General features: G+C 35.7%; 1 protein-coding gene across 1 annotated transcript in view; it reads left to right on the top strand.

The window, feature by feature from the left end:
- LOC137399915 (DNA polymerase alpha subunit B-like) overlaps positions 1 to 19,697 on the top strand; it is an 87,586-nt gene extending 67,889 nt beyond the window's left edge. The window contains exons 14-15 of the mRNA XM_068086177.1: positions 6,104 to 6,290; positions 19,113 to 19,697. Coding sequence (XP_067942278.1) covers positions 6,104 to 6,290; positions 19,113 to 19,256 — 331 coding nt within the window. The 3' untranslated portion in view covers positions 19,257 to 19,697. The remainder of the gene's footprint in view (positions 1 to 6,103; positions 6,291 to 19,112) is intronic.
- The last annotated feature ends 603 nt before the right edge of the window (positions 19,698 to 20,300 follow it).

Genomic DNA, 20,300 nt, shown 5'->3' with positions numbered 1-20,300 from the left:
TGCACGTTTTCTTAGAACTAACCTGAAAATAATAATTGTATATGTTCTGCACCCTCTTTTTTAGATGTTACTCCCAAACTGTATAACCGCCATATTTATTTAATCTATAAGTCGTATCTGACATTGCAAAGAAACAAAATGTTATTCGAGGTAATTCTTACTTTACACAAGGACGAAGCGCCAACAAAACCTAGAATGAAATGAAATACCAGTTTTACTTAAGGTAGGGCCACACGTATCGTGTGGCCCTAAAATTACACCTATCGTGTAATTTCAACTAATCTGGGAAATTCCATTCGTATGAAATTTCTGACCTGCCACACGAAGTTTCCCCACCACGGATTCGTACGAAACTAACTTTCAACTAGCCAATCAGAACGCGGTGATAAATTGAAGCCGATTCCGTTTCAATCATTTGCTTCAGTACAAACATGCGCCAAATAAAACGACCTTCATCATTCAACTAACCTTTTTAACCGACCAATCAAACAACGATTCGTAGGAATTTCTGATGTTTCGTCCAATACAGGATTCGTTCATCGTGCGCAACCAACGATGGACGAATTCGTCCAAATGTCAATTCGTACGAATCGTTTCATCCAAATTTCGCCGATTTCGTGAGAATTTTGTATCGTGTGGCCCTACCATTAGTCGGGTCGCACCTCACCAAAATTTCTCCGGCCATTTCGTCTGACTTAACCATAAGGAGATAACCAAAGCTATAACTGCCCAATCATATCGATCCTCTCCCCTCACAAATTTATGGAACTTAACATTGCCTGATCACCACAAAACTATAACAGGTTTATGCCTAGTTCAAATGATGACTAATTCCCGACAAGAGATCGAAATGAAACCTTGTATCCAGATATCTTTTGGCCAAAATATGGATTGGATCCATTTTCTGGACCAGAGATATCTGGATATCTCTTGTTGGGAATTAGTAATCATTTGAACTAGGCATAAACCTTACTGATGATTGACCCATTTTTAATGTCTAGACCAGTGGTTTTTAACCTTGTTGGACGCACTGAAACCCTCCCTCCTTTACTTTTATATACTCTTTCACCAAACCCATTTTTTATCCAAAAATAAAATATGATTTTGCTCACATACGTATATGTTTCACCGGTGCACAAAATGAACAGTGCATTAACATCACTGTATGCACAGTACAAAATCAATACAATGCAGAAACTCACATCAAATTACATACATTTTTATAAAGACATGATCTTGAAACTCAGTATGACTTCCGTTGTTGCCTTTGAGAAAGCTTCACTGGACCCCTGAGACTGGCTCACTGAACCCCTAGGGTTAAGGACCACTGGTTTAGACTTCATAGATCTGTGACATCAAAGCAGCCTCTGAGACTTGACTTTTCTAGCATTAAGACGTACTGCATCATAGGTGATTACTGATTAGTACAGCGACCTTACTTGTATGGCCACTGGATAGTGCCACACCCAAACTAAACTATGATTGCAGCCTGGGCCAGAACTGAAGGTTGGCACGAAAAGGAGTGGTAGAGATTTTTGACAACAAAGGGTATAGGAAACTGCCTTCGCAGGAAAGCTTATCTCTTGCACTGTTGTTCTCCTAGGCCAATCACATTAAGCAACCCGTATGGTTTTTACTTGGCTTTGCTAAACAAAAAGAACTTTGTATTGTGGTTTGTCCGTTACTCATCATTTGGTTGTCAAAATCTGTGAAATCAACCATTCAGTTAACCCCTGGCAAGTGATTATTCTGATGTGTCCTTCTGCATAGAGTCAGGGTGTGGTTTCTTCTCAAAAGTTGACAAGGTTAAGCAGGTGGTAGTTTTTGTATTGGCCGCCGCTGGATGATTGGACAAAAAATCACATGAATGCCTTTGTGTGGTGCTGTAAGAGAATAGTCGGGGTAGTACATGTGCTATCACGTTGGAGACAGTTTGTTCGCGTTGTACACTCAAGAATATATTGTGTATTTGGTGTCTCAGAGATAGGTTGAATGTTTATATTTAGAACTTTATTCCAACTGCACTAGTTTCAAAATCTGTATTTTTTGTTTTTATGTTTTAGTCACATATGATTTCTAGGTGTGAGTTTAAAAGTTACAACTATTCATATGAGTGTGTCATATTTTGAATAATGCCGGTATTTGACATAGAATGTTAATTATGAGAACCATTTGAGATCAAAAACCAAGCTGATAATATTGATGTGATTTGTGAATGAATGTATGTGACAGCATAATGCGTAGCCAACAATGTGCTCCTAACAAATGCTTCATATCGCATCATTGCTCCAAAATTAAAAATAAGATGTGTCATAACTCTCTTTGCCATTCGTTAGGCATGTTACTTTTTATATTATAGTGTAGCCTACTATTGAAAAATCCTTGTCTGGTTTCAATACATCTAGCACTGTTGGAGCAGGCATTTATATTTTATCATCAAATCAAATGAACCAGCTGGCTGGCTCTATCGTAATCCGCCTATCTTTTTTTACTCATTTCTCTTCTGAGCGCTTTAATCGCAATGAAGGTTGGTCGATTTTAATCTTGAAACCACCTGGCAGTCAGATCACCGCAAATATCAAAATTATCGCAACTGATAGAAAAATACTAGTACTTTCTGATAATCTACTAAAATTTTATGCAAGTTTATCTTCAATGATATGTTGGTAAATAATCACTTAATTTTACATAAGGCAAGGGAGACAACCACCTCATAAGGCGAGGGAGACAATCCAAATGATAATGAATTGTTTATTGTAAACGGCCCATTGTCTAAGTCGTGTTATTCTACGTTACATGTGAAGATGAAACACTTGTGTTGGGGATGGCCTCCTGTAATAAAATGTTATTTTTATGAGCTAATACTTACCTTGAATGATTTCACTATTCGAGGCGCCTTGCCATTTTCTATCTCTGTTATATTTACTAGCACCCTGAATGTCTGGTGCGCCGCGAAAGATTTTCAAGTGTAATAATTAACTACACAATTATTCCAAAATGTGCCAAGGCAATCGGCTGGGGCAGGGAGCGTCCGTCTACAAAGCTGAAGGTTGTGAGTTCGAACCGCATTAAAAGCAATCTTTTTTCTTAATTTCTTAGCTTGTCTTCTGACAGACGACACAGCGTGCTGCCAGTTCCGTGTGCCATGAGAGATCGTCATATGGAATAACTATAAGCATTATAGCTATTAAATTGCAGTTATTATTATTGCACTTATAAAGATTTCAACTGGCTAATTTTAATTGGCTAACTAGTGCCCTGTTTTTATTGTTTGTTTCATTATTGCTGTGTGGCTTAATTTGAAAAACATTTTTATTTGAAATGAAATTATTGCCAATAAAATAATATATACATATTCTACATATATTATGCATAATATATTTATATATCATGCATATAATATATATATTATGCGTAATATATATATCATGCATATAATAGATATATTATATGCATAATTAATTCATTGTGTAACCTAGGGATTGAGTGGTGTGGTTTGTAGCAAACCTGACCGGACATCTGAACATCTGGGTTAGATTCTTATGCAGTGTAATCCTTTTTTTCTAATGCTCTTTGCATGGCTACAGACAGACAGAGTTTTATTACAATTAAGATTTCTTCACCCCCCCCTCCTTCACACCCCCCCCCCCCTCCTTCACCCCCCCCCCCCTTCCTTCTCCCCTCTCCTTCACCCCCCCCCCCCTCCCTTCATTCCTCAGTCTCAACAATGTTTGCATCCAACTAGTATCTCATTGTTTCCTAACAAATGGCTACCAGATCGTCTCAGTTGTTGATAAGTTTGCACATTTCTTGTCTATACTTCTGTCCATCATCAGAGTATTTCATTCAGTCTTCCTGCTCAAGAGCTTCTAGAAGGAACACAGACAAATCAGAGGCAAATCTAAATCTGTTAAATGGTAATATTTGGCGTTTGCAATCAAAATTGTGTGATCGATATTTTGTGTAATTTAATAAATATGCTTTTTGAGAAATTGTTTTATAACTTTTAGCGTTGCGCTAAATTTTTATGTAGAGGAAGTTTACTAGTAATATTAGGTATTGTTTGAGTAGTCCGAATGATGCTATTAGTCTACAAGTAGTGAACTAATTGAAACAATAACTAACTTAAATGAAAATAATTAGTATAATATCAACAACATGAATATCATTTATGACGCTCTACGAATAGCAAATATATGAAATCTAATCATTCTGCTAAGAAAATGCATTCAGCTCCTTTGAGTGTTATTTAAAGCATTTGCATCGCTCGATATTTACTATAACAGGAGCCGTGTTTATTAGTCTGCTCGAAGCCATTGTTAAAGATTGTGAAAAAAATTGCATCATATGAGATTCGAACTCATGACATTTGGCTTTACAGTCTGACACTCAAACACCTGAGCCAATCTACCGCCTTGTCACATTTCAGAATGATTGTGCACATATTTATTCTCAGACGATTTCTCACAGCACACGACTGCCAGCGCATCGGAAAAAATACATGCGTGCGTTTATGCCTACGTGCTACGTAGGCGATGTGCTACGTGCGCTAGCTATTACGTTCCAGGGGTTCTATGTAATAAATATCTACTTGATACACTTCAATTTTGACTTTGATATGCGTTTACTGCTAACCAATAAAGTGATATGACAAGTGAAGGATGCCTACTAGCTTTAAAAACTTAAAATCATACTGCCAATAAAGTCAGCTCATTGAAATCATGTTTTTATGGATTTGCTGTAAAAAGAATTTCTGTTCAAACTTGATTTTGGCGGCTGACGTACTGATCTAGTCTCTATCATTGATGGGTTTGACACCAATTCATATCACCATATTTTACTAATAACTACACACTTTTGTCTATGTATGCTGAGTTCACTTCTCACATCCATATTTCTCTCCACACTTGCAACAGCCCCGTAAGTACCTCAAGACAAATCAGTCTCTACTGTAAATGGTGCGGTTAAAAGCTTCCTTGTGCGTGACAAGGTTATGCTCTTCGCCCAAATATTCTCAATATGCTGTTACACAGTCTCGGCGAAATGACTAGCCGCAGCTATTTTTTATTAGGCTTTTCATGCAACGCATTATTTCATCTTCCATCACTCGACCTTATCTTTTCAAGTTCGTCGCCCACACTAATATATTATCCTGGCTCTCATAGCTATTTCTTCCTACTTCAAGAGAAGAAGCGGAAAATCGTGATCCTAACGGTTGTTCTTTTTCGTGGTCTTTCTCGCCTTATTTGTCAGTCACATTTCATCACCCTAACTGCTCATGGTTTCGTTGTTTCACTCTTCTGATTCCTTTGAGTTTTTCAAGGTTATTAACACGTTTAACAGCTCAAACTAGACTAGTTCCCATTATCATATCACATCATTTATTGTGTACACACGCTGTTCTATCCCTAATACATTGCCGTTGATATCACTCTTCTAATCTCTACCGCTGATAGGCAAGCAAGCGGAGCGGGTTTCAGAAGTATCTCATCGGATATGGCTTCCAATATATCATCGCAAACATTCTGTTGTCACTTCAAACCGTCCGTGTTTTGGCCGACATCCAATTTTGCTCTGATAAGATTACGAGCTGGCGCGGTCTAATCTGCAGATCTGTCAAGCGTGAGCTTTGAGCTGAAAAAAAGGTGCGATTAATCATTTGGTCTGTGAAGCTCTGCTCCAGTTGCGGTTAGCTCTACCCAACAACTCAGATCAATTATCAATTTGTTTTTCTTCCTTCGGCCTTGCTGTCGGTCGCATTTTCACTTCATTCCTCCTTAACAGAATGGCGCTAGCAACCAGTATTGACAAACAAGTTATACGCCTCAATTTTCTTCCGCCAAGCATGTTCATGGCATGTTTTGAATAACTGTTATCACTAACTGATACCACAAACAGGTAATTGTGGTATCAGGATTCAACTGATTCAACTATACTGATCCACAACTAGCACAGGCTAGTCATTCTTATCAATTAGCTGGTCTGATTCAGATGGAAGATTCTTGGTCTTGCACAGGTTGTTAGTGAGGTCTTAATTTTCAGGTGATACTCACAAATGTAGAAAATGTTGCAAAGTTCATATTTTTAACTAACATGGTTTCAGGGATGCCCCGACTAAAGATAGAATGCTCAGGCTTTCGGAGCACCTCATCTGCCAACGCAGTTATTTTCCTGTTTATCCTCCTGGCGCTGACATCAACCTTGACCTTGAATTGAACGAGCAGTACGCCAGCATACCTTGCAGTCCGCACCTACTGCTTCTTTCTTCCAACTTTAACCAGTTCATAAAGGTATTTTATTAAGATGTCAAAAAGTAAAAGTACCTTTATGGTCTATTTTCTAAATGTTCTTTACCAATATGTACACGCATCAGGTTCTAGTGCTCGATGTCTTGTCATTTGCACCGTGTGTGCACCTTTGCGAGATTATAGTTGAACAAATCACCCTTTAGAAACCTCTGCTGACGTAACGGTATTTGAATCATATAAGTTTAATATTAAACTTGGCTCATTAGTTTTATTGCAACCTGAGCTCAATAACGTATTTGTTTTTGCGGCTGCAACATGGAACCCCCAACCAATTACTTTCTGATGCTCCGCAAAATAGATTTAAAATAACAAAAAAAGGAGGGTTTTCTGTTTATAATTTTCTGTATCTTTTCTGTTATACAAAGAGCTACATGGCAAGAGTGTGCATCTGCCATGGATGTTTTTTTTCAAATTTGCATCAATTTTCAAAGTTGAAGCTTTATGACTGAATTTAGTTTTTTAATTCAAGTTTTTCACGTTATTTGCAGCATAAGTTGTTATCTAGACATAGCCAGCAATATGCCAACCTGACACTGACCTGTATTTCTCTGATACACAATCGCCTGCAATATTCCAACTACTTAGCATTTATTGCAATATTCCAGCTTACAAGTGTCATCCTAATGCAGATTCACTTTTGGAAAGCAACCCAGCAAATGGCTCACAATCTGGGTGGTAAAAAGCATAAGTACCTGCTGGTACTATTAAATGTCATTGATTAGCGAAATATATAGCAAGTGTGACAGCTACAAGCAAGTGCTTTTTGAGCCATGAACTTTACAATAATAAACAGATTGTAAAAATCATATCCAGAACTGTTCATATAATAATTCAGTTTTTATATGGAATATAGTCTTTATGCTACCAGCCAGCTTTACATAAGGGAACAAAGTACAAATTTTCAGCGACCTGTGAAACACTCTCTTGAAGTTAAATTTGAAAAAGGTTACTGAGAAAAGTTCTGCTTGTCAAACACTCAGTTTGTATCTACCCTTTTTTATCCAAGTTGAAATCATATGCATTGAAAGTTTAAATGAACCAAACAAGCTTTTGATGTTCACCAACATTTCTAACAAGTCTTAAAGCTTTTCAGCTAGGTGCTTGTCCCGGCTAGCCTCAGACGTGGTGTCAGTTTCGGCTGATACATATATATAAGCCAAATAAGTTCCAATAATATTATAATAATATATATATAAGTTCCAATAATATATACACAGTTAGTTTTAGTAAAACGCTAACTAAAGAGAACTCTTCATTGAAAATAAAATTTTCGTGGAGTAAAATATTAATCATATGGCCAAATAGAAACATACTTCACTAATAAATGTCACTAATAATCTGTTTTGAGCAACCGTACTCTTCAGGGTACACAAGATCAACTCTCTAGGTGACACAAGATCAACTCTTTATAGGTGATACAAGATATATACATGTATGTACGTCTTGTGTAGGCAGCATTGTTATATATTTGAAAAATGAGTCATGTTATCTTTGTATTAAAGTGGTTAGTAATAACTGGGGGAAGGGGGGGGCGATCCAGCATGAGTTGCCATTCGGGAGTTGTGTCAGTCTATAAAGGTTTTTCTTCCCAGGCCAGTCTGTATAAAATGACAGAGTGACTTTCTCCATTCATTTGCATATTTAATCAGAATCAATGATGATGTATAACCTCGTGACAGTCATAAGTGTTGCAAATAAACCAGCTACCGGTAGATACCAAAGAAACAAAGACCACTCTCCATTGTTACCTCTCCACTTTTTTACTTGCTGTTGAGCCTTCACTTTGTTAGTCTCCACACTTGGTAGTTGCTGATCTCATTATAAGAAAACTACATTAGAAGGCTACATTATAAACATACATTTGGAAATAAAGTTGACAAATATATTCAAAGAATATGGTGTCTTTTAGAAAATAAAGTGTTCAAGTGCATTATATAATTGAACCAGTCAAAACCCTATAGTGTAGTCAGATCATAAGTTAGTTGGAAGCAAAACTATCATGATAAGAAATTGAATTGTCAATAGTATATAATTAAAAAGATGTTTGATTAATGTTGGTAATGGTTTCAAGGAAAGGTTGTTTCTTTAAGCAATGCTATGCTAAAGGAGCTATTTAAAGCAACTTGGAGAATAGTAGTACAGTCATACCTCAACATACGAGCTTACTCCGTTTCAGGACTGAGCTTGTATGTCAATGTTCTCATATCTCAAAGCAATATTTCCTATATAAAATAACTAAATGCAAATTAATCCGTTCTTATGCTATAAAAAACCACCTAAAAACGGGATGGATAGATGTGTTTGCAATTGTTGTGATTTACCTTGTACATTCAATGTAAATCACAACAATGTGTTTACTTTGTTGGAAAATGTACATACGTATTGTACAAAGTACATTCAATGTACATTGTACATTGAATGTACATTGTACAAGCAAATGCTATGTATTTAAGGCAGTGCTATATTAAAGTCATTTTTGTTGGTTTTTAGCATCAAGAGAGATTAAATAATTATAATTCATCTCAGTTTACACGAAATGAACTAATTGCATACAACTCGGACAGATTTGGGAAAATAGTATAGCGAGCTGCTTAAACAATGCTCCACCATTCTCCTAACAAGGAACAGTGTTGTAAATACTATATGTCAAACTATTTATTTATTTGATTGACTAACTGCTCTCGGTTTTATGATACTTGTATGGCGTAATTTGGAAAGCATTTATATTTGAAATTAAATTTTTTTCGATTAAGTAATATATATAGATATATATATATATATGTATATAATATGTTTGATTTATGGCTATGTAGAATGACACAAGTTTTAGACTATTTATAGGAAGTTTGAAATAAAATTATTGTCAATACAGTAATAAAAGATTAATAATAGCCAGATTTATGTTATTAGTTTACAGCTGAGAATCTTCTACTTTTGCTCATTTTCTCCACCATAAATAAGGTATTTGTCAACTTATTCACAGCATCATACACTCAACATTGTTGAAAATCACCCTCAATAACTATTGCAATCATAATAAAGATGTGATAATAATTATACGCTGAAATAACTCGTCTGGCATGTATTATCACATAATAAATACAAGATTTCCTTTTCAGATTATTTTTATACATGATTTCTGTTGGCAAACTTAATAAAAAAATTAAAATTTGTTATAGTTGCGATTGCTGATTGTAGTTATGTGTCATATGAAGCAACAAGATCTGGTAACACATAAAATTAAACAGGAAAGTCGTCCAAATGACTTGCAATCAAAAAGAGCAAACATTTGGTAATCTACTTATAAAATTTAAGAGATGGTCCAAAACATCAACTTTACCAGATTTTTTAAGTGTGTAAATATGCTGGTACTGTAGAGGAGTGCTAGCCCATTAGTTTGCATGTAAGCGAAAGATGTTATATGCAAGGATGTGGTAGCTGAGCAAGATGGTGATACGGCATGCTGTGACCGATATCAGATTATTTTACATAAAAGATCCCATTATCTATTAATGGTGGGATTTATAGACCATTTTTAAGCGATTGTAACCTTCAGCCGCTCTACCTTATTTACAAACTCTTATCGTAGCTTCCTTCTCAGAAAGATCCATTTTTTGTAGCCAACATATTAATGGATTTGTTAATCCAGATTTGGTTAATCTTGTATCGAGGCTTTTAAAATAACGCCTTTTAATCTACCACACAAAACTATTTGTTAGTTATCGGAATGTTTCAGCTTCCTTGACCTTTCCGAGGCCCAGATTAAATTAGAAATTTGTTTTTTTTTCGCAATATTCAACTCACACAATTAAGGCACAGTTAAAAGTATTTATATATACCTGAGAGTATGTGTGCTTATGGATATGTATATATATACATGTATATCTACAGTAAAAATAAGGATATCAAAATATTGGGTTATCTGTTAGGCAATAAAGCATTGAGAAAGTTGCTTTTGTTGGATTTAGTTTAAATTAAAGCCTTTTTTTCAAAACTTACAAATGTTTATTCGTTTACCACTCAGAGACTACACTTTGATGTACAGATGGTACGAATACGCTGATATAAGCGATAGTCAGTACTGTATATCGTTCAATATCTTTTTCATGTACAACACTATATAGGGGCACTAAACAGGTATAATGGTTGTCAAAAGCATTTGTGTCATATTTAGTAGAAATGTCGTAACACTTTTGTCGTAACACAGTTTATGGGCAATTATATGTAAAATAGCAGTGAAAAGCATTTTTGTAATTTTCACAAGTGTCGTAACACCCTGTGTTAGTGAATTGTTATGTACTACTCACTGAATATTGTTGAATGCCATATAGTCATGAGCGTCATACTTGTTGTCATACATATTTCATTATTGCATCATAGCTACCGCAACTGAAAGCAGATTTTAAATATTTATGGTAAAAAATGACCTTATACAAGAATTATGTGAAAATTTCTCAAGTTGCAAGCCGGCCACAAATTGAGCAGGATAATCTAATCGGGAGTTCTCCTTCCTTGTAATCCCCCTCGAGACGCTCTCCTAAAAACTCATAGACTGTTACATTGGAGAATTGTGCTGTCTGGTTATGTTCTTGTAGTATTTTCTCAGTAAATCAACTCTTTTGTAATATTTTCCTAATTGCAGGTATTTTTGGTTTTCATAAAGGATATTAGAACTAGTAAGAACCATTCGGATCTCATTTCAGTTCCCGAAATAAGTTCATAGTAAACAAATTTTACTCAAACAAAAAATTTTATGTATTCAATTTTGGCAGAGCAAAAAAATTTTAGTTTTAAACAGTTTGGTTCTCTTCAGTGGTTTCCTGAAATCATTAGATGACATTTTTTACAAATTTATAAGTCTAGAAATTAGTCATTGTTATCGGAGCAGAGTTTCAGCAACTCATCTCTTTCATCGGGTTTGCTGGTAGATCTTCATATGACCATTCCAGAGCGTTTTTGGTTTGCTACTAGTGTCAAGTCTGTCTTCAGTGGTCTGGTCACTCACTTTCACACTCTCACATGTCTAGAAATGTGTGACTGCACGTGATTTATGTTTCTGTTGTTTGCGAAAGCTTTTTCGGCAACTTTCCAAAAGAGGCTTGATTCGAAAAGGGTGTCTTGTCAGCGAGAGGCTTATCATAGCCTAAAGGCTGGTTCAAACTCTATCGCTATATGTCGGTGTCAATCACACAATACATCTGTGATTGTCTGTGATAAGGATGTTCACATTATCACAAACTCGGCCATGGTTTTGGGTTATCATTATATAATGCGGTCACGGAAAATATGAAATACTATTCTTGCAGCAACTGTTATGAAAGAAAATATAGATTGAGCAATCTATGATAGCCAATCATCATAGCTGAAGCGCTGCTCATGGCATATGCTGTCATGGATGCTCAATGAACTATCGGACAAGTTTGACAGCTGCAATATTTTTCAACGTATCCACGTTGCATTGATGATGCCACCGGTTTACAGTACACATAGTGGACGAGTATTCGCTGAGAGGACAACACCGACATTTGGTGTGAACCAACATTGAGTCTAAGCAGATGGTGCACAGATGTCGATGTGAAAAGGAGGGTTAAGTCATTCATCCTGGTTACTCCAGCGATAAATCACTAGGATTAGAATGGCGCCCATGGGAATCGTTGTCCTGCGGATGCTCATTGCAAGCGCATCCTATCACCCTGGATAATGTTAATACGTTGAGTGGCGTTTTAAATTGCGTTTTACCAGTAATCACTCGTTGCGCAAAACAACAACTACCTCCAAAACTGATTTTTTTTATCTGTTTCAGTATGGGAAAGCTCTAGTTCAGTATTCGGTTTAATAGAAAATAGTGTAGCGTTATATATACTCTGCTCTCACATGAATATTGAATGAATGAAGATACCGGACCATTGGTAGCCACTGACAATAAGTTTGGTTCATTCAAAGATACTTTGATATTTTACTTACAAACTACCATTCCCATGGCGATATCCCCAGATTTATTGATCTCATGTCATTTCTAAGGAAGTAAATTAATTTAAAATGGTACCATTGTTTAGCTTACTCAATCACTACGTTTCCATGATGCGCAGTATTTCAGAGCTGCGCTCTCTCCGAATCATGGAAACGTGTCTTCGCACTGAAATCACTGCGCACTGACCAGTGTGAAGCTAGTACAAATTCGCAGCAAGGAAACGGCAATTGCACAGTGGCTGCACATAGCTCTCTTGCTGTGGAGACAGATTCATCGAGGGCCATAAACTAGTACAAAAGTTGTCCCGCTAATCTTGTTTTTTTCTATTCTTCTGATCGTTTTCACTTAAATTTAATTATTTACGAGGATGATGCACCGGCATGAGGCACCCATGAGGATGATGAGGTGATAACTTCGTTATCGATGCCAACACTTCAAAAAGTAGGTGGCAAATCCTAAAGTAACGTTTAAATAATATATTATTAAAAATACTTATTAAAAATATATTACTTTGTAAAAATTGTGTTAAGGTTTGTAAAACCTTGTGAATGTGTATTGTGAATAAAAGTATAATGATGACAGAAGCATAAAAAGGCCGTTTCTGATGTTCGGTATCCATGATCGATTCTATTTCTCCATCAGGCGATTCGATTTATACAATTTCTCTTCTCTGGCTAATTTGCTGAAAACCACTGCGCAGCATGTAAATGTACAATTCCCTCAACAACATAGTGTATGTGTAAAGATGTACAACTATCAGATCACAGCTTCACAGATCAATGTTGAGTACTGTCAGGTTTGACAGGTGCTTGTAATATCATCCTACGAGCTCTGTCAAGTGACAAGTGACACTTGGTTTAAAACACTTGTTCGCTCTTGTCTTATCACTTCCTTTTTAGTTTTGCTTTTGCAAAGTTATCAAAAACCATAAAATGATTATTGAAATAATTCTTGTCGCGGCCAATAATAATAAAAATAGACTAATTTTGAAAATGTCCTTGAACATAAGGTCCTAGACTAATATAGACTCATTATAACATTCCCATCTAGTTCTTACAGTTTTCAACTGCTCCACATGTTGTAGTTTACCAATTGCAGAAGTAATTCAACAAGGCAGGTTCTCTACAGTCTACATGAACAGACAAGACGCCTTTGAGCATACATTAGACATTACAGATAGGTACCCCATTTCAACTTGAAAATTTGCTGTCACTTTACAGTATTGACATTGGTATGACATAAGCGTAACATTCACAGCATTTTCATGCAACTTTGCTGCTAATTGTTTAATTGTAGTGTCAGGGACACTACAATTAAACACGAGTCTAAGGGCCAAGTAGTGTCAGGCCCAAGTAGTGTCAGGGCCAAGTTACTAATGGAAATGAAAAGAATCGGCCTCTCTTTGTGTGAAAGTGTCTGCTAATCAAAGAAGGTAGCTATGGTAATTAAAATATTAGACTAATTCATCTCTTAGTTCACCTAATGGTGGTGCATATTCAGTAAATATCCCCATTAAATTAATGGAGATTTTATGAAACTGTCTACAAAATTTCAAAAATAGTTCCTTTGTAACTGATCAATTATTTCCTAGTTTTATAAATTCAGCTTTTAGTGTGAGAGAGTTCAAGATCTAAACCAGGCACTTTATAATCATTGCATGAGACTATATCAGTTTTCAGTTCATATTTTACACACACTAATATTCTCTGTTATCACTCTACTACTATCCTCTTTGTTGGTCTTGCTTTAAATATCTCCTTTAGTTTAGCATTGGCTTAAAGAAACAGCCTTTCCTTGAAACCATTACCAACATTACGTAATCAAATCTATTTTTAATTCTAAATCATTTTTTTCATCTATTGACTATTCAGTTTCCTATCATGATAGTTTTGCTTTGAACTAGCTTCAGGTCTGACAAAATTTTAAGGTTTTGACTGGTTTAATTATATAATGCACTTGAATACTTTATTTTCTAAAAGACACCATCTTCTTTGAATCTATTCATAAACATCCATTCCAAATGTGCATTTATAAAATAGCCGTTGTGTCATTCGATTTCATTGTCAAAATTGGCTAGTGAATACCTACATGGTTACCGCTGCACGCAACTTGATGTTCACGCATCATGCTTATAATGGTCGTGAAAGGATTACAGATGTTTTCCCATGCCGCTTACTAGCTCTAATGTACATCATCTCCGCAATTCTGCAAATGTCAATTACCTTGAACACTCATCTTTGCTACAATTTATTTTCTTTGTAAGTGATTAGTCAGGCTTGATGAGAGATTGATTCCTAGTTGTGGAGCCTGAGATGAGTCATGCCAACTACTAGGGTAGTCAGAGATATTGGTTCTATTTCTTACAAAAACATTTTTAGTAATACTTGGGTAGTCAGAGATATTGGTTCTATTTCTTACAGAAACATTTTTAGTAATACTTGGGTAGTCAGAGATATTGGTTCTATTTCTTACAGAAACATTTTTACTATAATAACATGGAGTGAATCATTGTGAATGTCAATCAAATCAATGAAATCAATCAAATGTGAATCATTTCGGTGATAGTAATTCGCGGTCGCTGATAGCTCGATATAATTTCGTTTATGATAGTCATCGCGGGACTAGCATTTGATTCAAAATTTCTATTTCGAATTTCTATTTTGAATCAAATGCTAGTCCCGCGATGACTATCATAAACGAAATTAAATTCTTAAAAAGGTTTCTTCACGAAAAATTTTTAAAAAAAATGAGAACGTTACGTCTCGGAGTATTTGCTCATGTAAACACGGATTGGTTTGGTGGTAGTGTGAACATCGGTATCATCAACAATCACCAAAGTATCGTGGCATCAACATTGAGGTACAGTGATATAGTGTAAACTAGTCTTAAGACTGCTTTTCTGTGGTGAGTGCTGGAAAGGTTATCTATTACAGCTCTAAAAGATGCTCACCTTGCCAAGAAAGTAGCAGTAATAAAGCATTTAATCAATGTACAGCACAACTAGTAGGGCGTTTCTTTTACTATTGCTGATGTCACATAACAAACTAGGAGATTACTTGCCAATCAACTAATTGAAAAATCTTTCATAACACAATTCACTGTAATCTATAAAATCTACACATGTACTGTATTATCACCATCAAACTGCGTTGCTACGTTGATATGACAGCAAATAATCTATTGTTATAAATCATAAATTGCACCAGCTCCGTTTTCCACAAATTAACCAGTGTAAATAAAAATCTTTCATGACACAATTCGCTGTTCCATTCAAAGCAATCCGTGTAAATGACATTTTTTATTCTTGTTATTAAGGTTAGGCATCATCTTAGTTAACTGTCTTTTGCAGTTACATAGCATCATTATTGAACTATATTTTTCAGCTACCAGAAATGTGTTTTTTTTTCATGGTGACTATGAATAAAAGTTGTCACGTCGTCATGGATAAAGCTAACATATGGACCAGAGAGCAATGGCTCACACTACTACTCTTCTCCCGTGGAACACCCCACCAATGGTTTTAAATCTGATACACATCAGCTGGTCGGAGTATTTCAAAAAAATATTCTCATAGGGAATGGTCAGTGGGTCTCTTCGGTCTGACTCGAATTTCCCTTCCAAAAATGGCCATGTAACAGCAGCAAAATACTCTCCTACTTTTACATTACTAGTTTCGTGTGGTCTACGTCTTGTGAAAGAAAATCTCTTTAAAAAGTTTTTCCGGTTTTAGTAAAAAAAAATGTTGTTACTAGTTCGATGACTGTTAAGCCCAAAAGCTATCATTGCATTTACTTCAGTTTTATCTAAAGCTTGTATTCTTTCATTTATCCTAACGTTTTGCAAACTGGTATATAAATAACACCAAATGTTTCAAAATTACTCCACTACTGGAATCGGGTGAGCCAGGGAATGTTTAGCTTTATCTGTGCTAACTGAAACCTTATCAGATTTATTGATAAAAAACATAGATTTAACTTGTGTTTTTACGACAATAAAAGATAAAACATAAAATAATATATTAGTACACTATACAAAACACCAGATTTTGTTAACCTATCATACTATTCATTCAACTTGCTACCCTCATCTAGTACCATAAGTTGATTAGCAGGTGCTCTGAAAAGGTTCAGTAAACTCCATTTCAATTATAATAATGAAAAGACTGAAATAGAGCATGAACTGTCAGTCAAGAGCTTGTATAGATGCATCGTACCCAATATCCAAACTATTTCAATTACAAAACTGTTGATATCCATGCTAGCCTACCATGAGATGATGTTACATGTATGATGACGAAAAGATTGTTCAAAGTTACATTATCGACTCAGTGAATCTTTGCGCTCAAAGCTCAAATCTCGGTCAAAGCATAACAAATAAGCATTTGTTAATGGGCAGCAATGCATTTAGCAAAGCTAGTGCAAGATTTGCTTTTTAAAGGCAAACTCCACTAACTCCTTGCTAGTTTACTTTTTAGACGTTTACAACCTACTGAAAGAGTGATAATAATAGAAACGATAATAATAGAAACGATCAATGGAAATGCAAGTGAAGTCCTTAATCTATAATTTAGCTTTATTCACTAGGATAAAGCACGATTATTCAATTTTTCTCCTCGGCTATTCATACTGGCTAAGGGTGATAAAATATAATTCAAGACAATTCCATTTCACAACTGATGTTGTAACCCAACTGATAATTGCTAAAGCTATAACCTTAAGTGACCCAAAAAAGTAACCCAAAGCATTCTAAATATAGAGCGATAAATTATTAGATTGTTTACCGTTGTGTGTAATTACTCAGTACGGGAACTTATTTTTTATCCGTGAGATGATCATTTCTAAATTGAAAAATTTTAATTGTATAAGATTGTTTCTGAGAAAATGAAAATAATTTTAAAGGATATCTTTTTGCCACCTCACTGAATATGACAGCAAGTCTTTATTTAGTTAGTCCAGACACTATGATTTGTAACACTAGCATCTCAGTAAATTGAGTCTCTCATATCGAGTTGACATACAGCCATGATTATAGCCAGAGGCCATCGGATCGGAAATAGAAATAACTTATTGACCAAATTAATACTGCCACATAGATTGCAATAAGAAAACGATATTTTTCTTTCTTCTCTATCATCTTTCATACGCCTCTGCTTTGGTCACAAGTGTCAAACCATCAGATCACCTGACAAGTTGAGTATTGAAATATTCTAGAATCTGGTCATTCTTTAACTAATATCATGTTTGCGTGTCAATTTTATAGTCGATGATTTACATGTATATATAGCATTGATAATCGATCACAGCACTCTCCGTATAACGCGCTGCGTACTCCTGTTACCCGTTGTCTAGCCGCTGACCTTTACTAACCTCCAAAGAGTCAACATTGTAATTAATATCAGCGATTAAAACTAGTTAAAATAAGCTGGCATAAAATAAACCAAACATTTTGTCTAGTCATAGAAGTTGTATCAACAATTTATATATTATATCTGATAATCCTAAAGGTTGATTAGCGCATGTCATTGTGAGCTGTAGATGTCTAGCAAGAATTCAATGATTCACTTTTGTATGCAGTATGAAGTAGCGCAAAAACCTCCTATGGTTCTCTAACATGGATGAAATCATATATTTTTAATTTTGTCATTTCCTATTGGATGACCTGAATACACGCTCTCAGGTCTGTACAGTAACTCAAAATGGCCACTCAATCATTTTTTACATATGCTTAGGTCAGAGTTGAGATATGTCAGAGTTGAGATGAACAGTTTCTTCCATCACACGACCATGTAATACACCCTTGACATACGAGCTTAATGCGTTCTGGGACTGACCTTGTATGTCAACTCTTTTGTGTCTCAAAGCACTATTTGCTATAAAAAATACTAAATACAAATTAATTCGTTCCCATCTTTTTGAAAATCACCTAAAAGTGGGTATTACAATGGAAAAACATGTTTTAATTGGTCTAATTTAGGAGTTATGATCTGCAATAATATGTAACGTTATTATGTGCAGTACTACATGGAGTTCACCTTCAAATCAGATAGTAGCAGCCAACGAACGGCTGTGTGAGAGTGATTTCAGTTTGGCGAGACATTCTTCAGTTTTTCAGAAACGCGTTCGGCACACGACACTTTTGTGACGCTACGTAACGTAAACTTCAAATTTAACTTATATGAATTTAGGCTTCTAGTCACACATTTAAAATTGGTTTTCGTCTTTCACCAATCTTAGTTTACGTTTTGTTTTCATTTTTTACTGTTTTCCGGCTTGGCACTTTTTACCAACTTTTAATCAGCCCTTTTAAAACTGATCCGAAGAGGAAGACTTAGCGATGCAGTTCTCGAAAGCCGTCTCGCATACTCAACCACCTAGCAGCCCACATCGAAATGCATGTTGTATGCTCGTATCTCAATTTTGTGTTGTATCTCAGATTCCTCGTATGTTGGGGCACTCATATGTCAAGGTGTGACTGTATTCTTAGATAAGACTTGAATTATTTGAATCTGAATTGCAGAATGTAGGCCTATCATTTTAGTAACTAAACTTGATACAGAAAAATGTCAGCTAATTAGGTTTACATACTTTCAAATATAATTTAATTGTTTAATTTTACAGAAAAATTTTATTGTTTTGCCTGGTTGCATTTTCCTTCACTTTATTTTTTATATTATTTATATTTTATTTTTTATATAATTGTGCACAGTTATTTTCATTACGCTTTTGTTCCATCTATTAATATTGTTAGCATTTCACGTATGACTGCAATGTTCGCTTAGATGTCTTCACTGGTATACAGCTCATTCACTAGTCACGAAAAACTTTCTTCCGTAGATCGGCAGTGAGACGGTGTTTGCGAATCCAGGAAGATTGTGCAAAGGTGAGGGAGGTGGCACATATATGAGAATGCTAATCGGTTCTCTTCATAACACTCACAGCATCAAAGAGAAGATGGAGGCAAAGATCGTGCGAGTGTAAAAAGTCTATCTCATACGGACTCTGAGAATTGGCTGTTGTTTATGCAAATGTTGCCTATTTTATGTAGTTATTTATGCCATCTGTTTTCATGCAATGCCTCACCTGTTAGTAGTACCTTAATACCCTTGGGTATTGATTACTTTAGGTCTATGGCAGTTTTATGCTAGCTGTAAATTTTGCACTCCGACTCTCCAGTATATTGTTTGTATCGGGATTTGCTAACGCTTATTGTTTGACTACGTCTTTTCACTCCCGTCTGTGACTGAACTTGGGATACTAAAAATAGATTTGTTGTTCATGATTTATGTAGCATTGAAAACGGTTAATAGCTCTTAGACACAACAAACAAATACGCTTTGTAATGTAAGTATGTAACCGCCTAAATATTTCTATATATTGACGTTTATGATCATGATGTAACAATACACTTCTTACGGTCAACCTGGAAGATATAAAGTACTACCGAACAGAATGTATGCCATGCGTACCATTCTTAATGCCCGTAGGTGTTAACAAATGTAGGTGTTACCCAGTGTGTAGGTGTTGAAACGCGTGCGGTATTTCACAGGTTTTTGTTCTGCACGGTCAAGAGTTCAGCCCAAGAGTGACATTCGAACTTGAGATGTTTTGTTACAATCGTTTGATTGACCTGCACTGAGTGTTTAATATCAGCGCTATCTTATTAAAGAGAGTGCCAAATTATAGCTAATATGAAATAATTGTATCGTTTCATATACATATGTATGAAAACCCTGGCAGTCAGGTGTGTCGATAAAGCACAGCGAATCATTAGATGGTGATCAATTGTTGCAGGTATTGAAATGTCAGTCCACCATGCTGCAAGTCACGAGTTTGAATCCCGTTGCGTCCACAACTTTTTTCAACCTTTAGCTGTGACTTCGGAGGGACAGATATACAGTCAAACATGGATAACTCGAACTTCACGGGACCGAGCGAAAGTGTTCAAGTTATCAGAGCGTTCATGTTATCAGAGCACTGTCACAAGTCCATGTATTTATTTATTTATTAGTAGATACATGCACA

This window comes from Watersipora subatra, chromosome 7 (assembly GCF_963576615.1).
Source record: "Watersipora subatra chromosome 7, tzWatSuba1.1, whole genome shotgun sequence".
Lineage (NCBI taxonomy): Eukaryota > Metazoa > Bryozoa > Gymnolaemata > Cheilostomatida > Watersiporidae > Watersipora > Watersipora subatra.
Note: the sequence above shows the minus strand (reverse complement) of the source record. Positions and strands in the feature narration are given on the sequence as shown.